The sequence below is a fragment of the Parus major genome, chromosome 3 (assembly GCF_001522545.3).
Source record: "Parus major isolate Abel chromosome 3, Parus_major1.1, whole genome shotgun sequence".
In the NCBI taxonomy this organism is placed as follows: Eukaryota; Metazoa; Chordata; class Aves; order Passeriformes; family Paridae; genus Parus; species Parus major.
In genome coordinates, this window is record NC_031770.1 from 46864458 (window position 1) to 46878820 (window position 14363).

General features: G+C 39.6%; 1 protein-coding gene across 1 annotated transcript in view; it reads right to left on the minus strand.

Annotated features, from left to right (window-relative positions):
* Nucleotides 1–14363, minus strand: part of UST (uronyl 2-sulfotransferase) — a 155594-nt gene that overhangs the window by 79357 nt on the left and 61874 nt on the right. The window contains exon 3 of the mRNA XM_015623067.3: nt 3511–3666. Coding sequence (XP_015478553.1) covers nt 3511–3666 — 156 coding nt within the window. The remainder of the gene's footprint in view (nt 1–3510; nt 3667–14363) is intronic.

Genomic DNA, 14363 nt, shown 5'->3' on the forward strand with positions numbered 1-14363 from the left:
GGGGCATGGACTTTCTCTAGCCACGGCATTGTTCCTGCACAAAAACTCAACTCTGGCCTTTGAGACAGGTCACCTTTCTCCCCTTCTGGAGATGGCTAGTCCAGTTCCCTGTGCTGACCACCCAGAGCAACCCTGCTTTGTCAGAGGTTTGCAATAAGTAAATTTTTTTGTGAATAAAATGAAATAATCAGGTAACAATCCCACCTGAACAACAGCCTAAATGTTACTATTTTTTTTACGATGCTGCATTTCAGTGTGAGAATCTAAGGTCAAAATGTATAAAAATGGTGAGGCAAGCGGGATTTTCCAAATGCGGTCTTGCAAGATCGCACTATGGTCTCCACTCATATTGACATGAAAAGGAGAAAAAAAACCAACCTCTGTGTATATTTCTTGTATGCTCTTTATGCTCTTCCACTGCTTTCAGTTTCTACTGAAGGCACGTAGGGCTCAGGAGGCACAAGTACCTACAATAATTTTGGTATATCACTTTCATCTCAGTACTCATTTCCATAAACAACCAACTCCCAGGAATGAGACTAGATCTTCATTTTCAGCTCTCAAAAGTTTGGAACGGTTTCAAGAATTTCTTCACCTCCCCAAGCTGGTATGACCAATTTTCTGTCTTTAAAAGCATTTAAGAAAAATTAGTGATGGATTTTTAGTGCGTTGAACTGGAATTACACGAAGTTGGCTGCCCGACTATAATGATGGGTGGTAGAAGGAAACAATTTGAGGATAAACTACCAATTACTCTTGTATGTGACTGGCATTTCTATACCTATAAGCATACTCATTCTTACTTCCCTGAATGCAATAAAATGGGAGTGTAGGACAAAGACAGGGCAGGGGAAGAGTTAATTTTGAGTTTGATTGGCATTTTAAAGTCACGTCAATTAGATTAATATTATGTGTTATTTCCTGTATTTAATTTACTTGAAAATATTATAGTGAATGAAAAGCCATATATTAATACATCTGTTTCCAGAACTCACTCCCATATGCCCACAGATGTTCAGAGGCTGCACTTCTAATTGCTGGCAGACACACATAATTTGGGAAAATTTCTTAGTAGGAAGGAGACTGGAAAAGGCAATAAGAATATGGATTCCAATTATGTGCAATCCCCACAGTCATTAAAAACACCTACATGCTTAACTTTATTTAACAACAGCAGACTGCATAAGCTAAATATTTACAGCGAGGTCTTGGCTGGATCAGGGCTCTAACCAAACACAGGACAGAGAAATGAGCAAAGAAGGAAAGACATATCATCTCAAGTGAGAAGCCCATGCTCCTGCTGGAAGCCTACAGCCCAACCCAGCTCTCTTTTTTCTTGTTCCAATGCCTGGAGCCTGAGATCATTCACTGCCTTAACTTCCTCTTGTGTACACCACATTAAAGGTGGAAAACATAATTTATTTTTTCATATTCTGCTCTTAAAAATTGAGAAGACAACTAAAAATGCCCTGAACAACAGAATAGTTACTGTCTCCAAGCATGTTTTCTGGTGATCAAAGGCACTTTTCAGCAAAAGTACTCATTAAATTATGAGCCTATTGTAACTATGGAAATAAACCATTAATGAAAATAAAGAGACTCAAATTATGGCAGGGCAATCTATAGAGTAAATCATCAGCTCATAGCAATACTTCCAGCACATTTGCTGTCTAGTAACTTAACCGCTTAGGGAGTGCAAAAGGTAATGCAGATAATTATCTGTCAGTGTATTGGTTGCATGAAAAGTAAGTCTGGGCCTCTCTGGAATCTCCATATGCTGGACTAAAGCACAGAAGACTGCGAAGAAGTGATCTTGTATCAGGTTTTAATAAAGGAAAAACCATCTACCAGAGAAAAGACAGAACCGAAAGGAAGAAGCTGATCATGGTGAAAGCTGGTGATTACCAACACCTGAAAGATTTTTGGGATTTATGGCACATCCTCCAATCAGCAAGGAAAATTGATGAAAGACAGAAACAAAACCCAAACAGCTCAAAATGCAGAAGTGGTCCTACCCACAGAATTCCCATATCCCAGCAGAAAAACTAACTAGACAGGCTCAGTAGTAAGGGATAGTTTGATTCCTTTCTGATGGGACCATATTGCAACCTTTCCAGGCCACGTGGTGGTGCTGCTGGTAGGATACACACGAGGATGCTGCAGCAGAGGCAGAGCAAGCCTTCCTTTGGCCACAAGCAGGGGCAGTGAGGGGACACTGTCCCCCTTCCACAGCCTGTCACTGGCGTGCCACAAGCATGTACCTAACCATGCATAGCAGCCGCATTTGGGCTGGTGCGGCAACCCTGCCCAGCTGGATCCCACCTCTGAACTTCACTTATGGAGTTAGGTCATCCAGCTGCAGTGGGACCACAAGGGACACCTTGAAGGGGAGGAAGGTGGAACCTGCAGGAGCAATATCAGCTCCTGTATGTTCATTTGGAATGAACTGCTGCATCTAAAATAACAAACTTGTACTCATAAACAGGCTGCAAGCAAATGACCCCCAATCACAGCACAATGGTCACTGGCAGGCCCACATCCATATTTTGATCATTGCACACATCCTTTTGTGGTTTGCAGGCTGCTATTTCTAGACGTGACACAGGCAGCAATTGCAGCCTTTACCTGAACAGTAGCTCAAAATAGCAGCAGTGGGCAATGTGTGCAGCATCCGACTACAGACGTGCACTTTGAGTCTGAGGTTTTCCTGCACTATTTGTATCAACCTGCTAACAGAAGTGATACTTACAGTGGGTACATGTGTACCCTGGAGAGAAGAAAATTTAAGTAACTGCATCTTTCATAGAAAAAAAGCTGCCAAAATAATTCTTCTACAACTTTAAGGAAATGAAAGGGTGCCTGGGTAAAGAGGTTTCATGTGGTATTTTCACTTCTCTCAGTGAGGTTTGTGCAATAAACATGAAAAAGACAGCTAACCAAGAAGCTCAGATAGGATCAAGGACTTGTCATATTATAGCAACATGGGTTAGCATGGCCCTGGGAAACAACTTTTTGAAGCAACTGATTACTAAAGTGAATTAAGAAAGTCAACAAAAAAGACCCTTTTGGCTATTTACTTCAGTTCTGTTTAAGACCCAAGCTAGGTCTGAATAAGCTGTTCTGGTTATACTATAAATGGCTGTGCCCTGCAGATACATTAATACATGTCCCAGATCTGTTAGCACTTTACTTCACTGTACTAACCTTTCTTGCCTCACTGGTAGTCTAACTACTATGCTGACTAAATTCAAGAGCTGTCTCACTGGAAGTAAGTTTTTCTGGTTAGCTGCCACATCATGTTGCTCTTGGCTCTGGCACTCGTTTCTCTTATTAAGTGAAGTTTCTCTTATTAAGTAAAGTCACTTAGAGAATGATGAATTCTGCATGATTACTCAGAACAAAGTAGCAATGCATCTTTTCAGTAGGATTATCTGCTAGCATATGCCTTTGTATCTCAGTTTCATGCATGTAATAAGAAAACAGGATTGAAGATGAGCAGGAGTAACTTACCTGTTCATTTTTAGTCAGTCTTGTTTTGTTATGTATGTCAGATGTAACCAGGTTGAATCCATGTTTCTCTGATAAAATTCTCAAAAGCAAAACCACAGTTCGACTCCCACACTTTCCAACTCTGTTGTAGACCACCTGACTGGGGAAAGGAAGTACCTAAACAAAGATTGAAAAAAATGGAGTCAGTATATTGATATTTTTGTTTCTGTGTACCTCTGAATCACATGTTTTTGCCTTAAACCAACAGACACATAGTGGAGAGTTTCTAGGGCGCTGCCTACATCAGAAGCATTCACTTCCTCTAGCAAGGTAGCTCTTCAGAAGAGAAACAGCATAGTTCAGGGAGGTGGCAAGGTGAGATTCCCCCCTTGAAATGTAGTTAAATGTAACGGATTGGCAACCACTCCAGAAATGCTACATAATTGTTGGCAATGATGTTGAGCTTACTGCTTGTAATCTCAATGCAAATAGTCATCTTTAGTTGACTATCTCCCATTTAAAGAATTAAAAGGAGTGAATTTGCGCTACAGTTTGCAACTCAAAGTCAAGCTGACATAATGCAGGAGGAATGAATGCCTGAATTGCAAAACTTCAGCTTAAACAGAAACATAAGAAACCAAACAACAACCATTTGCACAGAACTAAATTTAATCAACCCTTTCAATTTCAAATATAAACATGAATCTTTCAAACAGACTCAGAGAACAAGTCATGCCACTGGCCAAGAGCCTATTTGCAGAATAATCAACACAGGGCCACAGGGGACCTGAGGCCAATTGGCACAGTCTGATCACCTCTGTACAGGTAATGGTCACTAAATTAAATAAATAAAATACTATTTTATTTATTTGTTTTATTTATTAAATAAATAAAATACTAAATAAAACAGCCACCTGTTCTACATTGATCCAACCTGGGCACTGGGAATGGTGTCCAGCCCACACTGACTCTTGCACCCTGCTCTCCCCTCCTCAGGAAACCAGAAGAAGGGAAAAGGCAGTCAGCGTCTCACAGTATGACAGATGCAGCCTTATTTTGTTCCTGAATGATGTCCATGGGCTATTGTTTCAGCAAAAGGCATTCTAAAGTCACTACTGCACCAAACAAGTATTTGCTGTGTATCATATAGCAGCATGTGATAATATAAGTCCAGAGGAAACTGTTTAAAGGCTTCCAAAGGAAGTCTTTAAATTAGAAAACAAGAGTACGTAGCTCAGTTTCACTCACAGTGGTGCATATACAGCATTTAAGGAAAGATCGTTTTTCTATTAAGACAATAGCACAAAATGTTTCCTGACATAGGGCCTGCACCTGGGTTCCAGGCAACCTGTGTTCAGCACAAGGAATGGCCAAAGGAATGGTGTGCCTCAGCATATAGTTACTCCTGCCATCATGTTCTCCCAGCAGAGGATTTCTAACATAAAAGCAGTCAGATGAGGCATATGGCACTATCAGTGCAGAGTACTTCTTCATGCATTTGAAATGCTAACAGATGAGATGCTTCATGAGAGAAGCAAAATGATTCATCAGGCAACCCTTCAGACTACTTTCAAAAAGAACTGCCAACTAGAATGGAAAAAAAAGGAAAAAATCCGTATTCCCTTATATTTAACGGGAACCTACTGGCACTTTGCTCTCAGTGTTACATTTCATGACCAAATGAATATTACTGCTGTTACTGGTTGCAATATTTAAGATATCCTGCACTGCAACATAAACGTGGAGGTTGTTTTTTCCTCAAATTACCTTGGGAAGGAGTAGAGTTAGGGTGATTATGGCCTCAGTTAAACTTTCCAGGGCATAGCATCTGCTGATTCAGCAAGCAAAGGACCTCTCAAGGCCCATACAAACCTCACACAATGCACTAAGTTTTACTATTTTGTAACATTTTTATAGGGTTTTCTATGAGAAACATAGTCCCCATATTTCTTTATCAATCTTTCCTTCAGAAGCCTTGTTTCCTATGAAATGCAAAATCTCAGCCTCAATTATTAGAGAACTCCAAAGGTGATGAATTTAACATCTCTGCACTACTGCTGTAGCTAACCTTTCCCAAAACTACTGTTAATGGTGAAAGGTTAACATTTGAACACATTTTATTATGCTGATTATCACACCATAATGAAAAAGAACATGAGCCCTAATCTGGATTGCCCCCTTTTTGGTTCATTTCTTTGCTAACAAACACTAGCATTGTTTATCACACTTCTCACAGCCCTGAAGCACCATCCACACATGACTGCAACTTGTAGATTGGGAATTACTCCTCAGCTCAGACATATGCTTTTGGAATACTTTCCTGTGTAAGTGAAAGCCTTCAAGAGAAATGGTAAGTAGATGCTGACAAGTGCCAGTGAAGGAGCAAGGGCACATACACTATGTGTTTCCCTAGCATCCCAGAAATTAGATGAATGATGAGAGTTTGTAGAGTTATGGAAATATTTTTAAATGCTTCAGAATTAATTGCTTTGATTTTCCTAGCAGTTTGGACTAGGGAAGACAGTGAGCAATTTTTTTTTCTTTATTGGTACTTCAGTCACATACAATTTTACTGCATACAGATGACACGAGTTCTAATTAAATCCTTGACTGGATTATTCAGTAACTTTGGGTGAATCTCCTAATTCTTTAAAAACTAGGTAAAATTAAAGGAGGCCTTTGCAAATCTTCTATTCTATCTGAAAACAAATTTGTCAGCTTGGAAAAATGACAGTAGTTACCAAGTTTGGCTGGTTCTCACATTTGTTTCTGAAACTCACCTTCCTAGGTAGCACAATTCTGTTCTGCACACAAACAATAACCATGGTAACCCCCAAAAAGAAACCACAGCAAATACTCACTGCAGATAAAGGAACCTGAAATAAAGGGCTATTATTTTCAGATACTTGTTTAGCTTAAAGGAGACCAATGTATCAATGCCTTGTTTCAGTACACAGTGAATACACTTAGGCCTAATCGGGCAAGATTCAAGATTAACACTACAACTCAAAGCTCACTTCAGAAGAACAATCATGAGTGGTAACCAAAACTTCCCTTGCAGCACTGCTGAGTGTGGTTGGTTTTCGGGGTGCACTCCTGAAGCTCTGCTCATATTTCGTCCATTTACGTCACCATCGCACTTTTCGTACCCAAATGCCCCAAAGGACGTGTCCAGTGCACAAAGCCATGCAGCACACAGGCCTTTGGTACACAAGCAACTATTTGTTTAATGTGACCAGCTCCCTATGGATGCTGTAAATATGCTTTCTGCATTTAGAAAACGTTGAAGTTATATCTGAGAAGAAATACCTCTTCCAGAAACATGACTTTGTAGCAGGCAAACCTAAAGATGCAAGAAATAGAAAACTTCTCCAGAGTTTTCTTCTCCCCCTCATGATGCTCACAAGATACTCTGACAATACAAGAGATGGTGGCAGAGAAGGAACTTGAAAAGAAGGCTCCTATTGTATTAGCAGAAACAAGGTGAAAAACAGCTGTTGAATGTTTACAAAATGCTAAATGGATTACATTTATTATAACTTACTAGCTAAGAGTGGGTATCATGAAGACTGACTAACTGCTGAGATGATGCTCTGGCAACTTGATATTCATGTAACAATATACACTACTGCAAAATAATTGCAGAGTGACTTTACTGAGCACTGCATCAAAGCCCAGAGGTAATATAAACAATTCAAACAGATAATTCACTTTGGAGTTACACAAATTAGCACTTACAGCCATAAAAAAGTAAAACCCACAGTATAATTAAAACAGCTCCCTCCAAGGGTTTGAAAAGTTATATGACAATTTACTTGTCAGTTCAAACAGGTTTTTTTTCTTTTGTTCCATAGTTAAAGAAGATGTAAAGAATCGTTGTGAAATGAAATCAAGGAGAGAAAGCAAGCTTAATTCCAAATGAACTTGCATTGCAGAAGATGACTGTACCTCTACAGAGAGGTCTATCAGTCTCAGAAAAGGAGCCATTCAACAGATAACCTGATAAAAGCCCAGGCTTTCATCTTCAGTGGGGGCTTTGTCTACAGATAAATATTTTAAAAAATAATGGTACTTCACTTATTTAAAAAAAAAAATAGGCTGGATGATTACTTGCAGTGTCAATGATGTAGGGATTCACTCATAGGCCTCAATCATTCCACTGTTACTGAGACAAATCCAGTACAATTTTGCCCATTTGCCAAAAATCTCCCAATCCAGTTGTCAGTCCCTGACTCATGTCAGAGAGATGTGTTTTCAGAAAGCAATCCATTATATTCACACCTTCTGCAAGCAAGTGACCCATGTCCTTACACACAAGTAGGGCCAGATGTGGCTTCCCCTTTCTGAGCAAACACTTCAACCTGTGGTCAGGCACTGCTCCATGTTTACCAGGTGAATAAGGCCAACCAATACAGAAAGTACTGATAAGGTTGTGCAAACAGTGAAACATTTGCCAGAATATCTTTATATAGCATCATGTCTTCCCAGTCAAACCTCGTAATTTTCTTTTCCTGTCCAACTGAGACAGCTTTATAAGAATTTTAAAAATGGCTTAACTGGTCAAAGGAATGGCCCATTTGATTCATGAGAGGAGGATGATACTCATAAGGTAACTACAAACCTGAGAGCTGTCAACAGTCCATTTCTCTCCAGTGTCTATCTTCTTTCTTCACTGTCCCCAAAAATTATACATGGCATGTTAGAAGGCACATCCTTCCATGCTCCCTGAAGAACTTCTTACACAACTTGTTCCAGAATTCTGTTACCCACCACACATTTAATTTTTAGTTAAACTTCTTCCATTTCCAAAGAGTATCTGTTCTCACATTGTGGATTATAATAATCATCATCAGATAATTATCAGATAATTCAGTCATCAGCCTTGAGATCTTCTAACATACATTGGATGCTCTTTTTAACTGAAGTTTTTCACAAGCCTGCCATGGTCTTTAAAGAAAAACTCAAAGGCCACTAAGAGATAGCCTTCCAAAACTAAATTCAGGAATTGCTGCGCAAAAATCTCATTCCAAACAAGTATCAACTTGCTCACTTTTAAAGCAATCACAATGCAAAATTGCTAACACAAAGCTATGTCAGCAGAAAACATGACTGAAGAATGAACAAGGCAGTAAACAAAATAAAGTACTAGCTAGACTCCTCCTTCCCCATCTAAACCACACAGTTCCAGTTATATAAACAGTCACCTGTAGAATGCAGTGATGCTAGACAGAGACAAGCTTTTTGAATTAATCAACTCTAAAGCAGACTAGACAGCATGGTAATCTCTCTGGGCCACTGAAAATACACCAGAAACCACAAGAAAAGGTAAGGATGAAATTTGTTTGCTTTCAAAGTTTAAATGCCATATAACTGCAGCAGAGCATTGAAAATAAGGCAGAAGAAGAAACAGAATATTCTTCTGTTGCACTTTCATTAACAAACTAATTTAATTGAAAAAGGGTGACTTCCTCCCCCACCACCACAAACAATGCATTTCATCTGTTAGACAGATGACATATTTGGAAGACTAAGTTAAAATGTCTTCTCTAATGGTTCAACATCCCTAAGTACCAAGCTAAATTGAAAACATAAGCATGGAGCACAAGCAGCAAAAGGAAACTTGGTTGTAGACAGTCCTTGAATTTATTAAGACTAAAGAAAAGCATTACTATGAAGTGTCTGCCAAAGCCTATGATCTCTGATGTGTCCCACAAGACAGATCTGTATAGCCAAAATCAAAACTTGCAGTAATTTTTCTGTGACAAAGCACTGCACACTTACAAATCTAAAAAGATCCGAGTTCAAAGCATAGTAAAGTATCCCCATTATGTCTCAGACATCTATTACAAGATACTGTGGCTATGGAAACAACAATAACATCAATAATAACCTGGGAAAACTACAAAGAAAAGTCAAAGATCCAGTTTTTAGTTCAAAGTTTTGGATGCATCCTGTCAACACATTTGGGTTTGCTCATCTTACACCTTACCCCTGATTTACTACTCATCTACAACAGCAGGCTGCAGCAGAACAAAACCTCTGCACCTCCAATCTGCTGCACAAAACTCCCCACACCACAGGGAGTGCAGAACCAGGTTTATTTCAGACATGTGAAGTTACAGCAACACAGCAACATTCAAACTCAGCTCATGTATACAAAGTCAAACACGTTGGTAGAGAGCAGATGCTCTGTTCACTCAGCACTTTCAGGTACTCACTGATGTTAGGCAGCCTCTGGAGGTGGGAGCAGCACTCCTGGCTTTCATCACTCAGCAACACTCACTTGTACTGAAGTGATGGCAGCTCAGTTCCAGCTCCGTTCAGGGATGAAGCAGGTGAGAGGGAATCACCCTAACAAATGGATAATTATTTGGGGGTGGGTACAACCACCACCTCTAGATTAATAAAATCTTTTCCTTTTGAACCCTCTTAACATGACATGCTTTTCAACCTCTTCTTCATTCTTCTTGCTTTCCTCTGCAGTTTGCAACTTGTTCACCTCTTTTGGGGTCAAAATCAGATATAGTACTGTATCTTGTCCCCAGCGTGCCAAGGAGAACTGAACAGTCATTGTTCATGTCTTGCAAACATCTCAGGATAGAATTTACAAGAATCAAAGGACATGGTACTGTCACTACTATATAGAGGGATGCAGAACAAACCTATCACTCTTTTTCTTCCTTATCCTACATGAGATTACATCTTTATCCTACAGATTACAACAGAAAAAGAACTGGAAGACCCTCATTAGCTTTCTTATGAAAAGCAGCATATTTATCTCTTTTTAAGCTAATCACATTGTGGAAGTTATCTTTCGGGTATGCACCTACCTAATCAGAAGATAAAGGAGATGAATTATCCAAGAACATGGTTCACTGATACCGGTATTTGTTGAAAGAACTAACATGAGTTCAGGTAGGTTAAGAATTTTAGTGTCACTTTAATTGCCCCATTTTCCACTGGAAGTTTTACTATGTAATATCAAAAATCCCTTAAGCTGCAGAATTTGTGCAAGACTGATTTTAACTCCAGAGCAGCGTCATGTTATATGTATCTTGGAACTGTAAGGTTTAAAACTGCTGTTTTTCCTTCAGAGCCCAGGGTTTTGTACATTCTGCGATGTGCTCAGAACACACTGGCACAGTTATTCTCTGTTTAAGTAGTAAATCCTATAGCATCCAACCCACATGTTTATATTGGACACTTGCAAAATGAGAGATATTAAGTAACTAAGCCTGATTTTAAAACTTTTTACAATACTTCACAGCACTGGCATTCCCTTAAGTAACCTCACTACTACCTTATGGTTGTTTCTATCCTTCCAATGCAATATTCACAAATTCACCCTGGGAGCCAATAATATTGGATTTGGATGTGGTGAGTGGTAGACTGAATAATTTATTCCTCTGTATGCACTTGTCTTTCTTCACATTAAGGTTTAACTCTTTGGTTGCTATTGTGGTTGACTACTGATTGGGCTGCAGCTAGTGCAGCAACTCAGTTTCACCACTGCCAAGGACCTGTCATGCTGAATTTCAGTTTGCCCTTTACTTTAGGCTCCCTTTCAGTAACTCCACGTTCTGTTTTATAGTCTCTAGTGTGCTTGTCTTTTCCACTGTACTTTGCACAGGCACTTCATAAGTCAATCACAGCATGAAAGAAAGGTTGTTTATAGCTATAACTGGATTTTAATTTTGTAAGACAGGCCAGTTCTGCAGGACTGAAACCCACATGCTCACTACCGATGAGCTGTCTCTAAGGTACTCTTGCTCCGCATGCTTGCAGGAAATCCAAGGCAGTTCCTTTACCACTCCTGCAGGTAACAGATTCAAATCTAGTTCATGGCGTGGTCTCTTCACCTGGAAGGAACAGCACCAAGAAGCATCTACAGGAAGGACAATATGCTGCTGGCCAACTCTTCCAGCAGAACCAGAGCTTGGCAGAAATGACTAAAATGACTCTGAGGCCCGAAATACTTTCTCTTATGGACCACAATTCATGTCCTGAATCACAAATGGATCTCGTGGTGCTGAAGACAACATGTCAGTCAGTAACAGAGGAGGTCCAGCAACAAGTGCTCCCATTTCATTCTGCTACACTTTAAAATTATTAATCTGACTTGCTCAGAGACAAACCAAACCTCATTCCTGCTGATCAGAGTATGACTCCTTTCCATTTTAATGGAAGGAGCTTCTCCTTGCATCTACTGAAAATCTCTGGTAGTGCCAGTCACAAAGGCCTCCACACTACCCCAGGACATGGGGATGCTGTGGGTCCTGTCCTGAGAACTATCCTGCCCAAATTCCTTCACCTTAATCATCATGATACTGCCACTTTCACAGAGGCTTCTTCAGCCCAGTCATGAAACTCAGTCCTCTCTGCCCAATGTTTTGACTCTGCTTTTGAGCACATGTAGGCATGTTCACAATCTCGTATCTGATTAAAGTTCATGGCCCTTATCAGAGTACTTCACTGCTATTTACAGTTTCCTGACCTAAACTTTATCCTTTCTTAAAGACTGAGTAGAAGACTGCCAGGACCTACCAGCTCATCTTTAGAATCATGAGGCTTTCAAAATAAATACTAGGATTCACACTTGGTGGTTGTTTCTTTCAGTTTTGTAAGACTCCCCACCATCTCAAGTTTCAGATTTTTTTTTTCTTCAAACATCAATGCTAAGAAAATCCTTTCAGTTCAGGATTTAAGAACACCATTAACAAATATAAGACTGGTGGTAGAAACCTGAGTGATACTCAGTGTAGTCTCAAAGCTTAGCAAGATTAGCCAAATCAATTTGTCACTTTCAAAAGATACTCCATCATGTTAACCCTACACAGAATGGCAGCTTTGTTTTTCCACTGAAGGTTCCATCCAGATGCAGCTGCAATTGGATTTTGGTATTAAAATCCAGCACTTCCTAATAAAAAGAAAATGAATGAATAATGGTTATGATTGAGTTGCCATGACCTTCTCATATGCTATGCTAGTTTATCAATACCTTCCTATCATGGAAAGAAGGAAAAGAGGAATATGCAAGACAGCTGGAAATCTAAACCTGTAATCTCTAAGAGATTTTCATGTGCTGTGTAATAATCTGCACAGATTATTTGCAGGTGAACAAAGACCATCTCAGGATGGATTATGTCCTAAATTCCAGTGAAAGCACAGAGCTTTACTAGCTTCAGAAATGGTGATTATGCCTTATGTATGTTTTTAGCTACAGCGTGTGACATAGAACAAAGCCTACAGGTTGAAAATTTGGTGATATTAGAATTTTTCTATTTTGGGTAACAGTGGGTAGGCTGCTGTGTTAATGCCAGAGGCAAGCAAGATTCACCTTTAACCATGCGCACAGCATGACAAAGCACCAACCAAAAGGCAAAATGTTTTCCAAGCATCCTTGAAATTAGCTGAAAATTACAGACTACTGTAGTAGTCACAAAACCTGCATACCTGCTGTCTACATATTTCAAAATTTAAAGGCTGTAAATGTCACGCTTAGTAAAAATCCAGCTGACTACTGGATTTAAATTTTTGCAGGACATCAGCATGCACAGCATCCCTCACAGATTTATCTTCTTGTGACAGGCAATCTGGCTTTAATTTCCCAAGTCTCTCTGTACTTCCATTTATGATCAGTCAGCCTCCCCATATCAACAACTTTCTGACATACTATAAACTGAACGAGTATTAAAAAGTAAGTAATCATCTCTATATTGATAAATCATGGAATCAAGTGATTGTTTTATCCTTAAGATTCTTGAGCAATAAATTAAAATGAACAAAACAAAAACATTAGTGCTCCAGTACAATTCATATATTTTTATGATGCAATTCATACTTAATAGCAGAGATTCAACTCTAGCTTTTGGATATATCTCCATACTTACTGTTGTGCTATATCATTCACCACCTGCTTCAGCAGGATTGCAAAGAATTATGAATAACAGACAATGGGAAAATCCTCTGTAAAAAACAGATTTTTCTTCCCTTGAGATACTGTCACTTAGAAGGAATGAAAACACAGTTTTAAAAGAACACAAACCAGTTAGTCTACAAATATTTTACACAGTGTGCTGGTTTTAGCTGGGGTAGAGTTAATTTTCTTTCCAGTGGCTATTACGTGTCTGTTTTGGATTTGTGCTGCGCAGCAATAATAGAGAGATATTCTGTTATAATATAGATATTTTTTGTTATTGCTGAGCAGGCCTTGCACAGAACCAAGGTCTTTTGTGCTTTTCTTTTGGCAAGTAGACCGGAGGTGCCTGGGAAATTGGAAGGGGATACAGCTGGATAGCTGACCCCAACTGGGATATCCAAAGGGATCCATATTCCAGATCATATGACATCATGCTCAGTATATAAAGTCGGGAAGAGAAGAAGGTAGAGGGGTTGTTTGGAGTGGTGGGGCTTGTCTTCCCAAGTTGCTGTTACGTGTTATAGGGCCCCGCTCTCCTGCAGGTGGCTGAACACCTGCCTGCCCATGGGAAGCAGTGAATTAATTCCTTGTTTTGCTCTGCTTGTGTGTGTGGCTTTTGATTTCCCTATTAAACTGTCTTTATCTCAGCTCATGAGTTTTCTACCTTTTACCCTTCCCATTTTCTCCCCAGACCTTCTGGTAGGAGCGTGAGAGAGCAGCCATGTGGGTCTTGGTTGCTGGCTGGGTTAAACCACAACACACTGCTTCTAGGAAACTGAGGGAAGTGGAGAAATGCTTTATGGGTTTTTTTAGGCCTAAAAGCTCAGTTTTATTGTAAAACAGTGCTTCAAACTATAAAAGGGATCTTTGTGGTTAAGGCAGTTAGTGAATTCTCTCTTAGTATTTTATCAGCCAGGTACTAAGTCTGGTAACCACTGGAAATTACTTACTCTAT